Source organism: Pezoporus occidentalis, unplaced genomic scaffold (assembly GCF_034315485.1).
Source record: "Pezoporus occidentalis ecotype Australia unplaced genomic scaffold, CSIRO_AGI_Poc_V1 ctg4, whole genome shotgun sequence".
Classification (NCBI taxonomy): domain Eukaryota; kingdom Metazoa; phylum Chordata; class Aves; order Psittaciformes; family Psittacidae; genus Pezoporus; species Pezoporus occidentalis.
In genome coordinates, this window is record NW_026915724.1 from 21,413,878 (window position 1) to 21,437,439 (window position 23,562).

The 23,562-nt window shown below is 39.2% G+C and overlaps 1 protein-coding gene across 11 annotated transcripts in view; it reads left to right on the forward strand.

Annotated features, from left to right (window-relative positions):
• The window catches only part of PTPRM (protein tyrosine phosphatase receptor type M), a 473,439-nt gene that overhangs the window by 151,460 nt on the left and 298,417 nt on the right, over positions 1 to 23,562 (forward strand). For all 11 annotated transcript variants that reach the window (XM_062632987.1, XM_062632988.1, XM_062632990.1 and 8 more), the window contains exons 4-5: positions 12,579 to 12,657; positions 15,716 to 15,831. In XM_062632987.1, the coding sequence (XP_062488971.1) occupies positions 12,579 to 12,657; positions 15,716 to 15,831 (195 nt within the window). The remainder of the gene's footprint in view (positions 1 to 12,578; positions 12,658 to 15,715; positions 15,832 to 23,562) is intronic.

Genomic DNA, 23,562 nt, shown 5'->3' on the forward strand with positions numbered 1-23,562 from the left:
AAGATGGGGGTTCTTTGACAGAAGACCTCCCTAGGAAGTACAGTATTGTCATTCCATAGTGTTGTTCCAGGGGGTGACAACATTTTAATACCTACATCAATACCCTGATTACCAATGTCACAAGCAGCAGAGCTTTGTTTCTGTTCTTGAATGTGATGTTTAGGCTGACCAGGTGTTTGGTTCCCTATCATATTCTCATTATGGTGTGGCGATGTCCACTGCAAGGTTCTTTGGGGGGATTCTAGTGGACTTTTACCTGTGGCTGTAGCATCTGTTCTGTAAGGGTGCCTCAGGTGAACTGAAAATACTCCTTTTGAAATTTTTTACATCTAAGTCAAAAACACACTGAAGAACTTTCTGGAGTCTTTCCCTCTGTGATTGTTTCAACCACAATCGACACAAAAAGCCTGGTCCAAAGGATGAGTTTGGAGTGCCTAGCCCATCTTGCCCTTGGAACATGGGATAGGTGGCAGTGAGTGCAGTATTTGCAGACCCAAAAGAGCATACTTACTCTTCTTGCGTCAGATAGTGCGTTCCTAGATTGTGTAGGGATTTTTTGCAGGGTCCACATTTGCATGCTGTGCTGTGCCTGAAGTGGCTAGGAATTGCTACATCATTGGGGCTTCCCGAGAGAATTCATGGTAAATTTATGGACATCTCGGCAAACTTAAGTGGAAGGAGTCATGGTGTGGATCTTGTATAACTGGCTCCAGGCTTGAGGAGTGAATACTGGCAGAAGGGCAGGCATATTGGCAGAGTTGAGGCTTACCTCAACATTGTGGGAGCAGCTGTGTACTACCCGTTTCTCTGGAGCATGAGGCTGTATCCTGACTGCGGAGTCCAAGCTTGATTTAGCCATATCTTTACATGTGTCGGGGTGAAAGGTCAATGTGTGTTTTGTTGTCTGTCAGAGTTCAAGGACTGTTTGCAAAGTGCACTTAATCATATGGTTTAATTTTACATAGTCCTGTGAGGAGCAGGAGTTTAAGTCAGTGACCCTTATGGGTCCCTTCCAACTCAAGATACTTCATGATTCTATGACCTTACTGCAAGACCCCACATTTCCAATTTTGTGCAGATGTTGAGAATGCCCTCCAGTGATTCCAAATAGCCTTCCTGTCGTCACTGAAATAATAAGGACCAGTCTTATTATTAGCCTCAGTAGTTGGTGGGAGTAGAGCATTTGACAGACAATTTCATGGCTGACACTGGATATAATGCTGGCCAGTTTGTAACATGGGATGTACTGGAGGGTTCTGTAAGCATGCTGGATGGTTCAGGAGTGCTATGTGGCGTGTGTACATTTCACAGACACTAGGTGAATGTGTGACTCTCGCGCATGCCTCAGTTTGGACCATTATGAACCCATCTGCGTTCGGAGTGAATTTGGAGAGGGGCTTCTAGTTTCCTGCCTTTTGGGTTTTATGCAACAGAACTAACTGGTCTGTGAAACAACAGTTGGTGAAGACAGCTAGTGCTTCATAGCCCCACTCTAAACCAAAATGCTAATGTGGACAGTGGAATCTTAATAGAAGACTTGACTCTGACTAGTAAACTTAAGCTAAATTAACATGTTAATAAAAATCTAGGCAAGCTCTGATGGTTTTAAATGTTACTGATATTAGTAATAATCTGTGTCAGATTTCTAACAATATGATACATCTGACTGATGTCTGAATAATATGGATATTTGGCCATAGAAATAGAAAGATAAACTTTCTAGTCTGCTTTCTTCTCAAGACCTACCATCTGGACTGATTCACCCTTTTTCACAGGTGAACCCTTATATTCCTGGATGGGCTACTGTAGTTTAGCATATTACCATGTATCAACTGATACATAATAAATACCTGAGTCTGTCTGTAGTGGATTGCCTGTTCTCTCTTTGCCTCTGGAAATACAGAATTTTTTATGTAGTGTTTCTCTTTCTGAGGAATATAGTAAGTAATTTTCTTTGCATTTGCTGCATATAGTCTGAAATAATACCTCCTCGGGTATCACAATTTAGCTGACGTGCCAGTATGTCATATGCTATAGTAAATCCATGGCAGTCCAAGGAATCGGTGTAAAATAGTGTAACTTCACTGGTTTCACTGTAGATAAGCTCATTTATTCTTGGGGAAGCTCTGTCTCCATTTTGACAGGTTATGGTCAATCATCTTCATTTTGTTTTCTCCATCCTCTCAGAAATCTGTGATGCAATTTCCTCACTCACCCAGTGACACTTGCAATTTCTCATTGTTTCTGAATTCTTTTTATCTATTTTCATGCTTCTCCTTCTTCACAGGGTCTATTTTGGGGGGAGGCAGGAAGTTTGCTGCATGCAGCTGGGAGAAGGGCAGGGAAAGGAGAAGGGGTGTATGTGGGTTTTGTGAGAATGTGTGTCTAAATTAGGTGAGAGCTCAGATGACTGCATGTATGGTAGGAGAAAGCAGAGGGCCCATCTGACAGGTGTCTAGCACCCAGGTCTGTTTCCTGAGCTGCTATTAATTTGATTCCAAACTCTGACCTCTTTTGGCACAAATGCACATGTTTATCACATAACCTCCAAAATGCACAAGACTTCCTCCCAGGGATTTTCTGAGGCTGTCTGTCCTTATTAAACAGAATGTAAAAAAGTCTAAGAAAAAAATTAAGGAATGATAGGGCCATCTTAAATTCATATATGAAAGTTGGTAGTTTCCCAATGAGTAATCTTCAGGAACACACTCGATGTTACTACGTTGTCCTGGGTTCAGCAGTAGCAGTCATTTTTCTCCTTCTTGGTAGCTGGTGCAGTGCAGTGTTTTGACTTTCAGCTTGGGAACAGAGCTGATAACAAGCGATGTTTTGGTTTGGCCAAGGACTTTGTGAGCCTCATGCTCTGCCAGGGAGGAGGGGAAGCCAGGAGGAAGCAGAGACAGGACACCTGACCCAAACTGACCAAAGAGGTATTCCATACCACAGCACGTCATGCCCAGGGTGTAACTGGGAGTTAGCCGGAAGGGCTGGGGGACTGCAGGGTTGGAGGAGGTATCGGTCGGAGCTTGGTTGGGCCTGGGGGGGCGAGTTATCGGTTGGCTGGTGGTGAGATGATGTATTCTCTTCCCTTGTTATTTCCTTTATCATTATTATCATTGGTGGTAGCAGTAGTGATCTGTGTTATACCTTAGTTACTAAACTGTTCTTATCTCAACCTGTGGGAGTTGCATTCTTTTCGATTCTCCTCTCCATCCCTCTGAGAGCAGGGGGAGGGCAAGAAAGGGGGGAAAGTGAGCGAACGAATTACCTGACCGGGTTTAAACCACGACAGTTCTTTTTGGCGCCCAACGTGGGGCACGAAGGGTTGAGATAACGACAGATCTGACCGGATTAATAGTCACTTGTCACAATGCTGATTTATTGGGTCTCAGAGTTGTTTTGCTTGATCTCACAGCTTCAGAATGTTGTAACTTACGTAGAGCCGGTATTTGCTGTGATAGTGTTTGTCAAGTATGGGGCTTGGGCTAAGGTTCTTGTCTCACTGTGCTTTATGGCAATGGCTTGTAATACGGGCGGGCTCCAGCAGCAGGGCGGGACGGACGTGGCCGTGGACTTGTACCTGGCCGTCCGGCTGCTCTTCACCGTCCTGGCCCTCGCCCTACTCTCCATCTTCGTGAGGCTGTGGGGAGCCGAGGGGGAGCGGCCCCGGGAGCAGGCGGCTGCTGAAGCGGCCCGGAAGAGCGGCCCCGGGCACCAAGCGGCGGCGGGAGCGGTGCCGGAGGCCGCGAGGGGACGGCTGCGGGTGGAGGAGGTCGGGGCGGTCGAGGAGCAGAAGGAAGGGGCTGCCGAGCAGCGGGAGAAGGCGGCGGAGGAGCCGAGCCCCGCGGCCGAGCCGAGCCCCGCGGCCGAGCCGAGCCCCGCGGAGGAGCCGAGCCCCGCGGAGGAGCCGAGCCCAGCCTCGCGACGGCCGAGAGCATCCCCGGAAGCCGCCCGCCGAGCCCCAGGAGGATGCAGGAGACCACGCAGCATTTCCCAGCAAGGCAGAGGAGGAAGAGCTGGACTCAGGAAAAGAGAAGCTGGCGGTGGGAGAGCCGGCAAGCACAGCAGCTACACCAGCCCCAGTGACAAGTACAGCAGCTACACCAGCCCCAGTGACAAGTACAGCAGCATCAACTGAGAGTTCTGAAGGTTCTGAATGGCCTTTGGGTATCCTTGGGACCTGCCTGCTGATTGTGATGGGGATCAGCATGTTGGCACACACACAGACTGTGTTCTACCCACAACCATTTTGTCTGATCTCAAAAGTTAAGCAGAGTCAGGTTTGGGTCTTGTCTGGGGTTAGACGACGATATGGCGGGACCAAGAGATTTTCCCCAAGGCTGGACAGTCATGAGTGGCAGGGTGTGTGGGACAGTATGTGCAAGTATCTAGTCCACTGGGCCCCTCCAGTGCTTTGGAAGCATCGGAGATGGAAGGCAGCTGTATGGAGTCCCCAGCAACAAGCTGCAGAAACTGCTTAAGGGGACAGTGAATTATTTTGAGCCTGGGGGGCCCATGGCACTTCAGGCCATCAGAGCAGAGATGCAAAAGAGATGGCCTCATGATCGAGGGGTGGACTTAGCAATGGACAATATTGCCCAGGTTATTCACAAGTGTGAGCACTGCACACAGTCTCTCCTGCTCTGGAAGATTGTTACAAGAGATGGAGCCTGACATCATGGACCAGATGGACTCAGCAGCTTTATAGGGACTGGTCCGTGCACTAAGATAAGAGTGCACCGAGATAAGAGTGATGGTATATTGAAAATGTGGGATCTGAGCATGACGTGAATGGTATGGAATAAGGGGTGGATAATGTCCTGGGTTCAGCAGTAGCAGTCATTTTTCTCCTTCTTGGTAGCTGGTGCAGTGCAGTGTTTTGACTTTCAGCTTGGGAACAGAGCTGATAACAAGCGATGTTTTGGTTTGGCCAAGGACTTTGTGAGCCTCATGCTCTGCCAGGGAGGAGGGGAAGCCAGGAGGAAGCAGAGACAGGACACCTGACCCAAACTGACCAAAGAGGTATTCCATACCACAGCACGTCATGCCCAGGGTGTAACTGGGAGTTAGCCGGAAGGGCTGGGGGACTGCAGGGTTGGAGGAGGTATCGGTCGGAGCTTGGTTGGGCCTGGGGGGGCGAGTTATCGGTTGGCTGGTGGTGAGATGATGTATTCTCTTCCCTTGTTATTTCCTTTACCATTATTATCATTGGTGGTAGCAGTAGTGATTTGTGTTATACCTTAGTTACTAAACTGTTCTTATCTCAACCTGTGGGAGTTGCATTTTTTCGATTCTCCTCTCCATCCCTCTGAGAGCAGGGGGAGGGCAAGAAAGGGGGGAAAGTGAGCGAACGAATTACCTGACCGGGTTTAAACCACGACATACGTGAAGGGACAAAGCAATGTAAAAATTTGATTTTCTTTGCTGGTTTTGTATCACATATCCATGTAGACATCTGCATGTTTGTGAATGCCTTATGATTTTGTTCCATTAGCAGGAGACCCACAAGGTGTCTAGCTGCAAATGAAAACAAAATGTACTACAAAAATCTGAAGACAAATTACATGTGATAACATTTCAGAGTTATAGTATTTGTACAGTTTGGGATGTTTAAATACACAGCGGTGGTGGTCTGTTTTGCTGTTGATTCATGGAAAACGTAGGCAGCTCCCACTAGGTAGCTGACTAGAAATTAGATTGTGAAAAAGTGAATTAGATTGTGAAATGTGGAGTGAATTTTAATCCAGCTTGTAAAGATTTATTTCTTTAAACTGTGTATTATTAACACATAAGTGCAAAGCATTCAAAAGATTTAATAATTAACAGTATTTTATTATTGTAACACCAGTTACCCAAGCTTGTTAATGCCTTTCAGGTTGGGTTTCCATTTAGAATTGGCTATTTGGAAGTACAGTCTCTGAAAAAAAGTAATTGATTTCTTTTAGTGTGCACTTTTCCTTTTAGTAGGTAATTATTTGTGTAGGTTTCACCCCATATGAAAGCTGTATTACATATATAAATCACAATGATAACTGGCATGTAACAACAGTAATTGTAGTTTAATTACTGCTTATTTAAACTTAAATTGTCAAGTATTCTTGTGATTAAGGATATCTTTCATTCTATAATTAATGGTCCTCTAAGTGCTACTGCTTAACATCTAGCATTGACTTTAGGGTATGTCTACGTTGGGGTCCAGTTACTGATTACAGCATAGCTGTAGTAACATAGGTTCAAGCTGCCAAACACCTTCTGAGGGTTAAAGAAATCCGTACAGCTTGTTCTTTTCTGCTGGGCCTCCTGGTCTCTGAGCTATTTGTTTCTAAGTAGCTGGGATATTTCTACAGGAGCTAGTCTTATTTCTGTATTATAAAATCCTTTTAGGAGCGCTCCCCAGAAAGCGCATTGCCGCCTTCTTTTTATCATTGGTCACAGGAGAAGTTTGTTTTGCTGAGCTATTGTCTACTTGGTGCATCTTAAGCAAGAGAATCAAGGAGTTTATCATGCCATTAGAGACAGCCTCAAACAAAACAAGGCTTCGCATAATTACTAAGACCTTCACCCTCCATACTTGAATAGAATTAGGATGTACACAGAAAAAGAGGATTAAATACTATGTAGATTTCTATGGGTAATGGTGAGCTGGTTTTTACATTCTTGAGGAGCAGTCTCAGTATGTTAGGAAACATTAAAATTGATGCTTGAGATCCGAGTCCTGAAAAGTCTGCTCCCTAGTGAGGAAAGGGTTGGAATTTTTGGTGGGTTTGTTGTTGTTTTATTTAATTTTTTTTTTCCTCATTTGGATGTTTTAGCAGGAGGAAAATCTGTTGATTTCAGGCTTGTTTCTTGCTTGTGTCTTTGGGGTGGTTTTTTTTTTTTTCCTTTTTTTTCTTTCTTTTTCATGTTTTTTTTCCCTAGGTTAGGTAATGATTGTCAGAACAATTATTACTATTTAAAATATATTTTATGGCTTTGAAGCATTGCAGTTTTGGAACTTTATAAAATGCAAAATGCCACTACTGGATCGAGTCTGGTGAGTGGCTTGCATTCCACAATTTGGAGCAGCGCTATTGCAAGTGACACACCTTCCCCCTATCAGTTTTTATATTTTGCATTTTTTGTTTTGTACTTTGTACTTTTCTGGGAGCCAGGTATGGCAGCAGTGAGCTGAAACAAATCTTGATTAAATAGAACAACAAACACTGCAGTTTTAAAGTCCAGAAATGGAATTGAAAGGATTAAAAATAGCTTCCAGTGAAGTAATACTACTCTCTATGATGCTGCATGTTCTTTAAACATAAATTCCTATGAAGCTGGAATGAGAAAATAGGGTAAGAGGCTGGCAGTAATTCCTGATCTTTCTCCGTAAGGACACAAAGGAGTTACAGTATCACTTCACACAGAGATGAGATTTATCCTTTACATTCTGACACTTTCTCTTGTAAATTAGGAGTTTAGGGAATAAGAAGCAGTAGGTCTAACCTACCTTTTCAAATCTGGTCTTAAACTTTCATTTGTTCCATAACCTGCTTTTTATATGCTTTGCTTGGAGTTTGGCTCATGCAATGTACTTAAGTCATCAGCTAGGACTGAGAATTAAGCTTCTTGTGCAGTAAAGGTCAGGCTCACATTCTTGTGTGTTGTGTGTGTTGCATTCAGCTGTGCGTACACAGTTCCTGAACTGTGCTTTGAACTCAAAAGAAACTTTGAAATGCATATTGCATTTTGAATCACCACCGTGTGTCAGGCATCTTAAATAGTTCTTCTTCATTGAGTTGGGTGATTTGGGAGTAGTTATTTTGAGAAAGATGTGACCGTGTCAAACCTCATACCTAAATTTAAAAACCTCAGCAGTCTAAAAATGGCCAAGAGTAAGCAGGTGTGAGCTTTTTGTCATATACACAAGTCTGTGGTTTCTAAACCAAGAAAGCTTCTGGCTGTTCAGTAGAGAAATGTAAGATGACAACGGATTTAGAAACAAATACAGACAAGTAAGATTTAATAAGTCTTAATATCAAGAGCTCAGTTTTCAGTGTTGCTCAGCTGTAAGAGGTTTTTTTGGAGTCTCACTCAGGCTGGCAGCAACCACCAAAGTCTTTAATGGGCTTGAGTGCTTGTGTGAATGGTGAATGGTAATTGTGCAGGAGTGAGGGGTGGGGAGGGAGATGGCATAAAGCAGATTCCCAGCTAAGGAGGCCTGAACACGTATTAGACAGCCTAAGTCAGTAAGCTGGGATGGGTTTCTGTGGGGCCCACATCTTTGAGGCAGCAGTCGCTGTGATCATGTACTGTTGGTAAAGCGGGTACTCCTAGGGTGAGTCAGAAGAGTCCAGAACTCAACCCACATGTGTACAAGACAATGCCAGTTTTCTGGAGAGGAACTGTTCCCAACACCTTGCAAAATATCGTCAAGGAAAGGCTATAAGCAGCATGTAATACATCACTGTCCCCTTACTGGGGGTGCAGGGAAGCAGGAGTGCAGCCTGACGTAAAGTAGCTTTATGAATACACCTTTCTCTTTATTGTGTTTGCAAAGTGCTATTTTAAGTCCTGTGAAGTACAGTGTGTTTATATTAAGTACAATCCACCTTTTGACCGAAGGACTAATTTCTCTACAACAAAAGCAGGAATTTACGGAGTGAGGTTGTGTGGCAACCAAACCTGTTTATTTCCATTGTTCTTTGTAACAGGCAAGTTATCTTGAGTCGCACATTTTCAGCAGTAAGCATTTATGTTAGCGAGCAGACCCCCTTTCTTTGTTCATATGTAGCAAGGGGAAGTGGCAGGAATGAAAAGCTAATTTTGCTCTTCACTGAAGCAGGGAGGATCAGGGACAGTGCAGCGCTAAGCCGCTTCCCTGGTTCCTGTTTGGCAGGCCTGTGAGGGGGAGAGTGGTGTAAAACAGCTCGCAGCGCAGGCTGACATTCGCAGAGTTCTTCCTGAGCAAGTGAATTGAGTGTTTTAACCAGTTGTTTCCGGACTGATAAGAGGGAGGAATAATAGGAAAAAAAAAAAAAAGGGAAATCCAAGGAAGTCAAAATGTTACAAGACAAGCTACTTTTCAGCTGTGAAGTGGTGGGAAAAAATGGATGGGAAATAAGTTTCTAGGTTTCATTTCTAGTGAAATTACTAGTAAAACTGATCCAGATTTGTGCATAGTCTTGACAACCTTAATACATGCTTTTCAGTGAATAAATGAGGCAACAAATATTTCTAGGTCGATTTCTGAGCAACTTCGAACCCCTCTAACAGTGTGCAGCACACTTACTAGGACTTTCAGAAATGTGTCATGCGTAGAATCAAATTCTTTTTTAGTGTAAAGGGGAAAATGCTTAGTTAAGCAGATATTTTGCTCAATAATTTTCATTTATTACTTTAAATAAAACAAAATACTGGATTTGGATACAGCACTTGATAGTATTTCACAGCCTGTGAATGGAACAGAAATTATGTTACTGTATCTGGAACAGGTGTCATGTTCTTTTATATATGAAGTAAAAGGCACATTAGTGATGTCTCTGACACTGGTATGACACAACTGGCTATAGTGTCTCCATTTACTATAAATTGCAATTTTTTTTGCAGAAGAGGTTAAGACTTACAATTATTAAAGTTGATACCAGGTTGGCTATTGCTTTCAATAGAAGCATGAATAAACTATCAATATTTCAATTTATATTACTTTGGAACATGTCCTCTTTAATGCCAATAATTGTAATTTAATAGTGTGTCCAGCTGGCACTTTCTTGATGCATTGCCTTGCTTACTTGTGATAATGATATTTTTGATATGTTGTCCAGAGATATGGCAGTGTATTTTAGATCACTCACTGAGTTTTTCTCTGTTCTCATAAACAGTCCAATTCAGTTATTTCAAGGTTGCAGTTTCTGCCTGTGAACTGAAAGAACTGATTTAAGTTTAAAATCCTTACATTTTATTTGTCTGCAAGTATATTGCAGTAATATTGAAAACTCTTGGAGAGCCTGTAGCTAAGCTCCCCTGTTATGAATTACAGAAATTAAAAATTTTGGGAACTTCAACTCAGGTATTGTGTACGTTTTCTTTTCTAAAGCCTCAGGTATTTGGTTTTGCTGGAAGTCAGGTAATTCTTTGGAAAAGACACTTCTATGCAACGTTTTTTAAAAATAGTTAAAACTACAGAAATTAAAAATTTTGCATGTGCCAGTTCCTCCCAGGGTTTTCTAGAATTTAGCATACCTAAAAGTGAAGGTAAAATTGCTCTGCAGTGATGGGGTTTTCTAGATTTTTCAGAAAGCCTTATAATAAGTGCTTAAAAAGAGAGAGATGTTTCATTTGGTTTTGTTTTTTTAATAAACTGTATTTCAATGAAAGTTAGAAAGTTAATATTTTTTTTTTTTTCTCTTCATGACAGCATATAGGAGAGAAATCAGTAACTGTTCCAAACCCACTGTGTTTTTATAGGCAGGTCTCAGCCTCCACACTTAGATTCAGTTAACATAATGATTTTCCTAGTGGCAGTGTATTTCCCCATGAAATTTTTCCACCACTTCTGAGACCAGGCTGTCTGCTGGCTGTTCTTCACTGCTGTGTTGTTATAGCCTTGCATTAACTGCAGGTTCCTGGGACTATGCCATGGTTTTCATGCCCTACAGTCTTTCAGATGATCTCCATTTTGAATAGGCTTGGTAGCTCTTCAGAAAGCGGAGCAGTCTCCTCCTCCTTCCAAGGGCACCAGTGTAACCATTTCCTATCAGCATAACACAAACATGCAACTGTTTGTCACGTTTGGTAATTGCGACTGCTCTTTTTCCAAAGTTCAGTGAGTGAAGCCAGGAACTGCATTCTACATCTTGCACTGCTGTCAAAACTTAGGGCTACACTGTGCAAGTCTCTGTATTTCCATTGTAGTGCTGTTAAGGTGAGCATAAGAGCGATCATGGTTGGAAAATCTCTTTCAGGTCTTTGAATGCAAGTTGTTATTTAAGAGCTTCTTCTTTTTTAGTTCAAGAGCTTCTGCTTCCCAAGACAGTTCCTAAGACCAGTTCCACTGGGAAATTTTCTTTTTTGTAGGAAAAAGATGTTGTGAATTTTTGAGTGGTCTTGCTCTGAATGCTCAAATGAATGCTGAAAGCTAAATCCATGTCCTGTTCGGATCAGTGATACCAACTTTTAAGTGCCATCGGAGTACTATTGGGCATTTAAAAGGCCACAGGCTGGGGCTTGTGACTTACCAATTCTTTTCTTGTAGAAATTGTTTCTGCAAAGTTTGTTTGGTGGCTTTTGAATTTTCCCCATTGCTGTCTTGTGTTTTCTTGTTGCTGCCTGGTTATCTAGGAGCAACATAGGCACTGTAGGTTGAAAATTCTGTGTAGGCAGGAGGCAGAACTAGAATGAAAAGTAGTTTTTTTTCCCTGGTCAGCCGTGTAGAGTTAAAGCTATATTTCATTAAAGTGAAATTGGAAGGGAGAAATGAACAGTGTTTAGGAGGACAATGTCCAAGGGAGAAGAATAGTATTGGTGTCCATGAATATAGCAACGAGAAAGATGGGAGAAGGCAGAGGCAAGAGACGGTGAAGAATTTGCTCACTTCAAGGCTTGTTTTAAAATCAGAATTAGTGTTTATTCGTCACCAGGAAACTATGATATAATATTACGGGCTTATGTTATCCATGTGACATATTTCCATTCTGTATCATCCTCTTTCTGCTGAAATAATTTCAGTAAAGGACACGATGCATAGTGTCCTTCTGCATCTGTTCCAAGGTCAAGTAAAGCATATGCATGAAAACAGTTTCTAAACTCTCTTCCTCAGTGTATTTCCTGAGACTAGTTACAAAAGGCAGTTAGAGTTAACTTTCCAAGCAAAAGGATAAATAAAAAAATTACAACCTGGATTTGATTATGAAGTTCTTGAGCATTGGCTTGGAAATGTACCTGTTAATGTTACTGGCATATTTTCTTCTTTTCCACATAAACATTCTTGGGATATTCAAAGCTAAGGCTGCCAAAGTTTGGAGAGGTTTACTTTTGAGTGTACTTAATTCTGACGACAAGAATGGTCCATTTATTTTGTGACCTATTTATAGCCATTAAACAAACCATGGCAAATGGATCTGCTTTACTTAATTCGCTACATTTGGTGGAAGATTAAGAGCATGGAAAATACATTCATGAAAATAGGTATGTTCGTCTCTGATACCGTGCAAATCTCTGTATAATGCAGAACTGTGTTTTTTTTTAATTAAAGTAGTTTACTCTGCAAGACAAAGAATTGAAAATAAAATACAAATCTTAAGATGATTATTTTGTAACTACTTTAGCAGACCAAATACTGGGGGGATTTGGTTATTCCTCATTGTGAGCTATGTATGATCACACTTGTAAGTCTCCAAAAATACTATAAAGATGAAAAAATGTGAATTATGTTCTCACTAATTTTAATTATAAGAACACCACATTTTGAGTTTTTTTAATTGTATTTTGTTTTCAAAGTGTTCTCAACATATTAAAAAATTAGATATATTTTCCATAACAGAATATTTTTATATTCCCTGTGTTACAAAGCTGGTAACTGAAATTCTCTTTTTGCTTCTCAGGTTGTTTTTGAAGTGGTCACTTCAGGTCATCCAGGATATGTGGCTATTGATGAAGTGAAAGTTTTAGGACATCCATGTAGTAAGTACCTATCCACTATTTTAAAGCTAGCCCCCTAAAATGAATAAGCCACTATGCTTCAACACATGTGGAGCAAAAGATAAGGAGAATATCAGAAAACAATGTAACTGCTATAAACGTAGGCTGAGTATGTACAACGTGTTCCTAGCATTTGGGCACTGCACCTTATTGGCTTTAAAGACATCTCTTACATGCACCTCGTGTACAGCACTTGGCATGAACCCCAGAGCCATCTAACTACTCATTCAGAGCAAAAGTCATCAAGATTTGTTGACCAGTTTTCTGTCTGCATGAAAACATCTGTGCAGCCACAAGCTGAGACATTAGTGAGAGCAGATGAAATATACAAGAGCTGAATATATATGATTTTTCTTTCCAAGGTTTAGAAGGAAGAAAACTCAGCTGGCTGAGGGCTGAGGCTTTGCTAAGCAAGGTTACTTAGGGTGCTTCATGAGGTTCATGGCTTAATTTCTGCACTGTTTTACTTATATTTCAGGTAGATTTCCTTATCCCATTATTAAGGATATGTAATACTTAACTACCCTAAGTTCTTTTAAAACTGATGCCAAAACAAACCCTTGTAAATTAATGCTTTAATAGGGTAATCTAGATGTAATTGATCAGACTACTTAGATAATGATGATTTCACATATCTGCTATTTGTTATATGTGTTAAGATCATACATGGAACTGTAGGTTGTTAACTTACTGACCAAATGACCGAGTGGGGAAAAAGACACCTAACTTCTGTGTAATTGTTCAGCATATTGTGCTTGCATGCGTTCTTCATGGCCTGTAAGAGCTGTGATTTAAAATAAAAAGTGATTATCTGTTAGTAACAGAGTACCTCCTGAACATGGCTTTAGTGTTAATGGCAAGAAGATACAGACATTTCTTCAAATACAGAGACAGTTATGCAGAATCAGCAACTGTTATTTCTGAATCACTTAGTTCTAATAAACACAGCAGGCTCTCATGTTGTTAGACAGTATTTGTGCTTCTGCATTTTGAATTTTTATCTTTGGTTCAGATGGGGTAAGTCTAAGGCAGCATTTTATCAGCTTAATAATTTTTCTTATACACATTTTGAGAGGTTTGATCTGTGCATTTGTACCAATCAATTCTAAAAACCTGCAAATAGCTCTTAGTGTGGAGACTGAGTTATACCCCATAATGCATAGAGTTCTAATGTGGCAGTGCTGAAATGCAAAAGCTTTAATGAAAAGTTCTTTGATCAAGTAATTAAACTGTTAGAAATTAAGACATCAAACCAGTTATATTGTCTACAGGAAAATTGAAAATCGTGTGAAAATTGGAATAGAGCTACTGTGTGTCTAAAACTTTGCAAGACTCATAATGCTGTTATTTCTGTATATTGCCAGAAAAAGTACTTTTGGAATGATTAATTCTTTAAACACAAATTGAAATAGGAAAAATATTTGCTAGGCAGTTTTCTGGGTAGGATGGATGAAGACCAAGCAGAACACAAGCTCTAGCTAGGCATGTAGAACTGAAAGGGGTAGATTGTGGTGGGTGGGTGAGGGTTTTCTTGTGTGAATGTTTCTTTTTAAAACCTAATGCCCCTCTTCACCCTCTCCACCAACTGTGGTAAAAGCAGATGTAAAAAAGAAAAAAATGACTGAGAAATGGGGAACTTGCTGAAGAATTTATGGGTTAGTTAGACATTAATAGCTAGATAGGCAAAGAAAAAGGTGACTTTGGCTCCATCCCTGGCAGTGTTCAAGGCCAGGTTGGACAGAGTCTTGGGCACCATGGTCTGTGGTGAGGCATCCCAGACAATGGCAGGGGGTTTGGAAGTAGATGATCTTAAGGTTCTTTCAAACCCTCACCCATTCTATGGTTCGATAAGTCTGTCTGCCCTAATTGGGAAGTGTTCAAAAAAAAAACCAACGAAACAGTATGTCTAATCATTTACTATAAGGGCAGTTATAATGAAAAGATTTTGTTCTCTAGTTAGATATTAATTTGAGCTATTTTATTCCGTCATCTTCTCCTTCTTATACTGCTTTGCACTGGATATTAAACAACTTTTTCTTGAATACTGGTAGCTGGTTACTTGTAATTCCTAACAAACAATTGCAATTTCTCCCGGTGAGAAGATCTTTTAAGAAAATGTTACCAACACTATAAATGGTTGTGGTGCTCTGCTAGAAAATGTATATTTATTTTGCCAGTTTACTGCTAGCACTGGCATTTCCATGTCTGAAAGTAATGTTCAGAGCCTCACTTATCTGCTGGTATTAGTCAGTGCAAAAAGTCACCTTACCTGCAGTAGGATTTGAATGTTTGGGAATGCTGCCTTTTCAAGGATAAGTTTCTGTATCAAATTTCTGTGTTTTTCTGTGTCATGTCGTTGACTTTTTCCAGTAAACCAAAAATATGCATACTGCCTTTCCTTCTTCAGTGGACATAGTTCTTTTTTGAATATTTATTTCATTTATTAGGTTATTTGTAGCTTTAATGCTTAAATTTTTGCTGGAAATGTTTTCTTTTTCTAATTGAAAAATGAGAATTGATAAGGAGAATGCACTGGGTTTTGGATTTGTTTTTTTTTTTCCCTGCAGTGTTGTTGAAAATAATTTTATTTAAAGAATACAGCTGTGGTTGGTGAGTGCTGTGTTAGTATTTTAGCTGTTTTATGTGCTACATTTCTAAAGCATCTCCTCTATGGACACTGTACCTGGTTAAAACAAAAAACTTGTTTCCCTGACAACATCAGTCAACTTCTTACTGTTTTGTCTAGTTGGTAGTGTAAGTATCTAATAGGATATTTTTTCAAAACATAATTAGTTTCTAATATGATCTTTATTAATAGAGTGTTATTACCAGAGGGGCACTGAGCTAAGATTATTTACACAGCAGAAACTATTAAAGAGCACCCTTCTCTTCTGCTCTTTCCCAGGTACAGAAGTAAAATCTAATGCATAGTTGTCAATTTAAACCTTTTAAAGCAAGGCTGTTTAATTTGCTCAGTGTGTTGTTCATAGCCAGTACTTCCATGTTGTATAACTCCAGTGCTCTTATCTTCTTCCAACAGCAAAAACTCCCCACTTCTTGCGTCTTCAGAGTGTGGAGGTCAATGCAGGACAATTTGCTACTTTTCAATGCACTGCCAATGGTGGAACAGACTCAGGTGACAGACTCTGGTTACAGGTAATTTCTTTACTAATGCAGTGATATGCTGGGAGGAGAGTTTGTCACTCTAAAAGGAATGTAAAACATGAAAATGATAGGGCTGTTCATTTCATCAATATTAGATTTTATAGCCCCTTTGCACTGCTGCAGATTAGATGTTCTACTGTAGAAAATTATACTGGAAGATTTTCTTCTCTTGTTCCAATGGGGTGTCTTATTAAAAATAAAGGTACTGGTTTTGTTACTTGTGGCGATTATGAATAAAGGCTAAGAGGAAGAGCCAAGGAAGGCTCCTCTTGGCCAAGAGGAAGGCCAATGAAGAGCACATGACTTTCTCATGTCTATGCTGGCGAACTGCAACATTACATACAATGACTTTCTCTGTTTACCTCTATTTCTGTTTAGTATTTTCAGCTAGAATTACGTTGTTACTTTTTAAGTATGGAGAAGACAAGTATGACAGTCAGATCTGGCCTTTTGTATTATAGAGCCAAAGGATCTTGCCTATATTCATTGTCTGTAATGTTTTACTTATTCAGTAATGTAACTTCTAGATAGGTGTCAGATCTTGATTTAAAGACTCTCTCCAACTCATTTTCTTTCAGTAAAGGCAGTCTCCCCTTATCCATATATGTAATCTTGTATTGAAACCATGCATCTTGATCTCTTTTAGTAACGGGCATGCAAGTTTAACTGCTGCCTTGTCTTACTGCCATCATTCCAGTGTTGTCTGGCCTCTACAGCAAACAGTAGTCTGTGTTTAGACTTAGCCTTAGGGTATAGTAACCTCCAGTTCTCTACACTTTCCATACGTGAAAAACAGCATGCTAGAACTGAGACATTGTCTGTGAGAAGTAAATAAGGATGCCTAAAATAATGCCTAAGGAGATCAGTCAGGTGAAAGTGCAGTATATGGAGAAGGTGGAATAGGAATATTGAAGCAGTAGTAACAGGTGGGACTTAGAGATGAAATTCTCTATTTTTGTTGTTTAAACAATTTCAGGCTTTTACTATAGTCTTCCTTTGACATTGCACTTGATGTAAAATTTCATCAAGCATTTCAGATATGATTCATTTTAAATATGACAGGTTAAACAGATGAATAGTTATACGAAAACTAGTGTACAAGCAAATAAGTAAAACCACTTCAAAAGTGAAGACATATTTATCCATATATGAATGATAAACTGTTATGTCTATCCAGAAAGAGCCTAATCAAGTACAGTAGAGGACAATGGAAATCTCTGTTATTTTCTTTTTGCATGGTATTTTTAATCTCTGTGCTGATTTAAGGCTGATATTTCTCTAATTTCTCTAAGGATATTTCTCTCGAGCCCTTTAAAGCCAGTATTACAGTGTTGAATTGGTAAAATTAGACTCCCATCTTTCCTAAGACACTGAGATTTTTTGAAAGAATGAATTTTTCCAGTCATGAAAAGAGTTTAGCATGTATGGGAAAATAGTGGGTTGTTATTTCATCAGTGATAACCTTTGTAGAGCCTTTGCATCTTTGCATAATGCTCTTTTGTGAAATTGAAGGTAGAATTCAATATAGGGAAATCTTGATTCCATTCAGTTTTTCCATATATTTCAGGACAGTATAACTTCAGCGTGAACTTTTTTGCATGGAATGTATAATCATGTACACAATTATGAGATTTATTTTCTTTTTTCTATATATGAAGAATGAGAAAGTAGAGACAGATTGACTACTCGAGGAATTTTATCTTCCGGCAGGGCCACTATTTACTTATCCTGCCCATTCAACATATAGGTCCCTCTGGTAATCAGTCCAAGGTTGTGCAAATTCCAGGTGTGCCTTTGTGTAAGAACATTTTAAAAGTTGACAGGATCTCCTGGATAGCTTTGATTTATTTTTGTGCTTGTTTGCCAGTTTCCACAGATGTCTGCTGCAACTTTACTGTAAGGGTGATCAGAGAGCTCCATTTGTAGAACACTGCAAATCAATGCTATGAGATACAGTTCCCAACAGGATTAGCTGTATTTTAGTGTACTAAGTCACTGTCTGGTAACAGATCCCTAGGCCTTGCAGTTCTCCATCAATCACCTGAGACCATCTGGTTTCATGGTGTGATGTTAAGGAATTTTGTATATGCCTGCTTATAACATCTCATGATACTGCCACAGGACCATGAGTACAATGGAGCTATCTGTAATAGCTGTCAGGAAACATGATATCTTCTATGTCATATGTCTCATTAAATGGATGTTAAAGATCCTTTCCTGCCCAGATAGAAGCAATATTCAACTACAAAACATCTTAGTGAAAGATGTTCTTATGTACACTAGAGCCAGAATAAAATGAGCATCATTCTCTGGAGACTTTTATGCTAGCATGCAGGTAATAGGTTTTAGTGGTATTACAGATGGGTCATGCAGTCTCTCTGATGCGTCTGCATTGTCCACCAGTAATACTAAGCCCTTTCTAGAATTATTTTGACGTTGTGGGGATTTTTTGGGTTGTTTTGTTTGTTTGAGGGGCTTTTTGTTTGTTTTTTTTTTTTTTTGTTGGGTTAATTTTGGTGGTTGTTTTGGTTTATTTTTTGGTTTGTTGATTTTTTTTTTCCTTTATAAAACCTTGAGGGAGAGCTGCAGTAAATACATAAATAAATAATGGTTGTGTGATTTTTATCAGGGCTTTCTGAGCATTTCTGCCATGTAAGTCATATGAGGAGGCCTAATCTGTTTGGAATTTACAGTTCCAAAATATCATGAGATAATTTGCTCCCAAGTGATTTCCAGTACCAGTCATTTGTTTTCAGATTCACATTGTTAGTCTGAAGTACAGGTAAATTGACAGAGTGAAATTACAAACCCACTGAGTTCAATGACATTTCTGAGCGTCTTCAGCATTGGCAAGATTTTACTCCTGTACTTCTGTCTCTTTTATCTTGTACCTCTCACTTTGTATGTAGCACAAGACTTTTAGTAGTACAGAATTTTTCTCGCAAACAAATATTTTACTTTTTGCAGTCTTTTAGAGACTGCAGGAGATAGATGTTCCTTAAAACAAATGAATAATCCTAACTTGGTTGGTTATTTTAGTCTCCTCTTGGCTGAGTAGTTGTTGGAAACAGCATAGATGTTCTTAGTGTAATAATGTCCAAGCTCTGAAGCAGTCTTAAGTGAAATCTGTAGTCCATTATTTTTTTTAATTATTTTTTTTTTTTTCATTTTTCTTTTCAAGGCTATCCCATTTTTATTTCCTATGGAATACGAAGTCTGTTAATTTATGGAATATTATGGAATTTTTTTGCAATTAAAAGCGTGATAGGGGAACCACAATGTATAGGTTAGCTCTCCAAATTAGGCCACTGAGCCACGAAATATTTTCATGATGCTGTGATCCATATTTACTCTTTGAGGAGAGGGAAGACAGAAAGCTGTTTTCCTATTCCTCAGTGCAGTGTTTCGCAAGAGAAACATTTTTCCCTGATCCTCCTAGGCAGCTGAGAACACTAGTGCATGAGCTAAGATTGCAAGCTTGTCAGAAAATTTGACAGCAAATTGTGGGTATTTTCAGTGATATCATTTAAAGTCAAGCAAAAGGACTCAAGAACACCGCTCTGCATTGTACAACTAGTGTCCAGTAAGGTCATTGGCTAGATTGTATGTCTGTGAATTCACGTCCCAATTAGGTTATGTTCTAAACATAAACATACTTTAAAAATAAATCTGATGACACTAATGAAGGAATGTTTGTAATTAATAGATGCGTCCCCTCTGCTTACATTGTCTTTAACGCATCTGTGGACAACACAGGTTATTTGTCAGGATGGGACGACTCTCTTTTTTGTTGAATGATGGATTAAAAATGTCATTCCTGTGCTCTTTCCTGTGTTTCCACTGTAAGGGTACAATATAGCCTTTACAGTGGGAATTATAGCAGTTGCTATATTATTTATTTTGTTTCTTTTAATTAAACAAATTCCTTCTTGATACTACAAGCTCCAGAAGTTGACACCAAAAATAAGATAAAGCACTATGCACTAAAGAAGCCAGGAGTCCCAAGGAATGGAAATACACTTCAGAAGGAGCAAACAAAACAAACCCAAAACATTTGTAGGTGGGAGCCAAAGTTAGAATTGGGAAAGAAATTAACACGTGGAACACAGAACAGTTAATAGTCAAGTGAAAGCAGCTGAGACAACATCTTCTAAAAAGCTTGTTCTATTATTAGTATCTAGTAGATTGGCACAAGAAACACTAATCTGTATTATAGGAGAAAGAGAGCGGAATTCTTATTTGGAAATAGCCTTCTTTTGGTGCAGCCTAGAAGACTGAAAAAGCAAACATTCTGCTTTCCACAAACATCTTTGAGCCAGGAATCTAAATTGTAGCTTGCAAGTTAGAATGAAGTTTAGAAAAATAAAGATTTATTTAAAACTAGGTAGATTTCCTGCACTGCAAGCCTGAGGTAGACACATACATAGATTTTTTTCCTCTGGAAGTGTATGAAGTTTGAACTGTCATATATTGAATATTTATATGTACAAAATACTATATTAAATAGTAACCAAAATAAAAATTATCAAGTGAAAAGTGCTTAAATATTAAATGTTTCCAAGGCAATACTTGGGAAAAGTATTTAGGGCTTCACTTTGCCTGCTAAATACTGTGTAAATAATGGCTGACTATAATCTTAGTGCTTCATAATATTACGTTGTTTCTGTGTGATGGACTGATATGATCTTCATTTAATAGTTGAGGATCATAGACACTGATAAACAAAATCAACATGTATTCCTTGTGTTTGGAAGCAGTCTCTGAGACATCTGGACCTGATTCCCTGCATGTAAGGCACTGATCATGTGTCCACTGATGTTAGTTGCAACTATGAGTGGCCAGTAGTTTGGGGAATTGACCTTTTCAAAGAGTTTTTTTGTTTTCAAAGGCTTCGAGAATATCAGTAAACAAGAGTCCTGGAAGCACTTTAAGTGACATGGCAGAGGCATAGTTTTACTATAAAACTGAATCTTTTGATAATAATATCTGAAGATTTGTTATAGCGTCACTAAACATGCGACAGTTGCCTTTTTCAGGGACTTGTACCTTGACTCTGTGGGTAGCCTTTCTTTGGGAGAGGTTCCTCAAACAGTGGAAAGCTACAGTTGATGAGAAAGAGAGGTCATCATTTCAGTGAAGTACTGTTTTTCCTAGCCTCATTCTAAAACATGGTTGAAATTCAAATAATTATTTATAAATTTAATTCTCAGGCACATAACATTTATTGCAGAGGTACAGACCTAAGTGTAGTAATTTGTTGAAGGTAAGCAAATAACAATAGGATCTCTGGATGTATCCGACAGCTGTAATAAATGGCATCATCAGACTTGCCAATAGCAAGAGGTTACTGGGTATTCTCTGATAGAAGGGGAGAGTGTGAAGTCTTTCATACCTAATGGTTTGTGCATGCTGAACACATACTACTTGATTGCAGCCAACAAACTGAATAGTATTACTCTCATGGCCACTTTTCTCTACCCTATATAAACAGCTTGTAACCTGTTAATAAGGGATTTCACTTTTCTTCTGGCCTTTCCTGAAAGCTGCCTTTCCCCTAATTCAATGTGTATTTTTGTGTATCTTCAGTAATCTTTTGCTGAAGGTATAAAGAGTATGAAAGGTTTTATTCCTCTACATGCAAAACTGCAAAACCTGTATGCATTATTTATTGTTAGTCAAAGGTAGAGATCTAATCCTGTGTCAGAGGGAGTTCTGGAAAGCAAATTGCTTTCTGTAGGAATACACACACACACGAATGAGAGGTATCAAAAACATCCTTGTGAGAGTGTAGAACCAGTGTAATGACTCCTGGCAAATTATGAAAATAAAGTATATTTATAGGATATACAAAGTACGTATGTGCGTGTGTGTGCACATATGCTTATGTGAATCATATGAAGTATACCACAAGGTACAAGAGTTTTGTAAGAATTTTTCGTTATGCTGTAAACTCTGAGGCTTTCATATAATTACAATTTTCATAGCTACATCTGGAAGCACTTGAGGAAAAAATGTTTCAGCCATTCTTGAGTGCTAAGATAATGAAGCAGTATTTTACCTGTTAAAATTAAATCATATGCATATGTAACAACTTAGTAACACAAACAGGTGGAACTATTAATGCAAACTGTACAATGAGGTAGGCCTAAAAAAGATGTTCCTTTGAATATTAAAAAAATGGTAAGGGTTTGATCAGTAGGTGCTTTTGTGTACCGTGGGAGTGTCAAGTGGGAGCTTGACAAAGTTTGTTTGCAAGTAACCTGAAAAGTCAGTAGCTTTTGATCCTCCTCATTTGCTGAAGATGTCTTCTTACACCTTGTATCTATAGTGTCAGAAGTGCCACTTAACAGAGCCATTATTATTTTTATTTAACAAGGATGATATGACACTTGGACTTTGGACAAAAATCTTATGGTAACAGGTAGTTGTTCTTTTTTCTTCTTCCTTTTTCCCTATTAGAACTGCATCTCAAGTATTCAGGAACTACCAGATACTAATGAATTGACTGCATAGTCCACTGATTTGCAGAAAATTTGAGGACATTTGTGGACATAAGCAAGTTAGAGGAGATGCAATTAAATTTATCCCTTTCCTCCAACGTTATCCATTCCCATAGATAATCTCATTTGATGAAATGACCCATAAGAAAAGTTATGGTGGTATTACCTTTATTAGTCTAACCTTTTTGACATTCTTGTCTCTGAATTTGAAAGTGAAGTGATGAAAGTAGTATTCTCTTTTTAAGAAACTCAGTGTATATGTTTTAATCTAATGATTTTGGAGTGTTAAATAACATAGTACCTGTTGATTAGCAAACTTGAGATAATGGAGCAATTGACCTGTGCCATGGAGGGCTGGTTAAATTCAGCTTGTGTTTTAGGAGTGTGTTAGGTATGCTTGTTTCTGGACTCTGAAGACTGCCTTGATATGAAGCACAGTTTAGCAGCAGTAGAATCACTTAAAGACACATATAACTTAGGCAATTGATGAAGTAAATTCAATAAACTTTCTGTGCTATGCTCTTGGACCTTTGGAAGGAAAAAAAAGAGTGACCTTTACAATGAATACTGTACTTAAAATGTACAAACTTACTGTCGGCGGGTATCATGTTCTAATTGGAGTTGAATGGGGGGTTCTTTTTTAAAACCAAGGGCTGTTGAAACTTCTTTGAGACAAGGAGAATCAAAGTAAAGATTAAATTCAATTAAACCAACAGGGAAAATGACAGGAAGGAAAAACAGAGCATTGGGGGAAGTGTGTATTGGGGGTGGGAGCTGTTAAAGTGACTTAGTAAGACCAAAACACCTCCAGCCAAACCCCTCTGTTAGCTTCCCTCTTATATGAACTAATGTATACCTTATTTATTTAGCTTATTATTGCTGTGGTTGCATTTATTCACTAGCTGCATTCTCACTGTTGAATTTACTACAGTTCCCTTTAACCATAGGCATGTGTCTCTTCTTACCATTCATTTCTTCCATTTAGAAGAATGTTTTCAGTAGGCCACTGCCTCACACTTAACAGGGCATGGGTTCTTGTCCTGAAATGTGTGTACTACTTTCTTGGCTACTTCTTCTTACTTGCTTTGTAGGACTTAGTATCTCTTTGGTTTTGCCTGCTATTCTGGTGGTTTAAAACCTTGGTTGACCCCAGAAGACATGTTGGTCTTCCTGCATCCCATGTTGCTTCTCTTTCCATCAAGATAATGCTTTTCCAATGAAG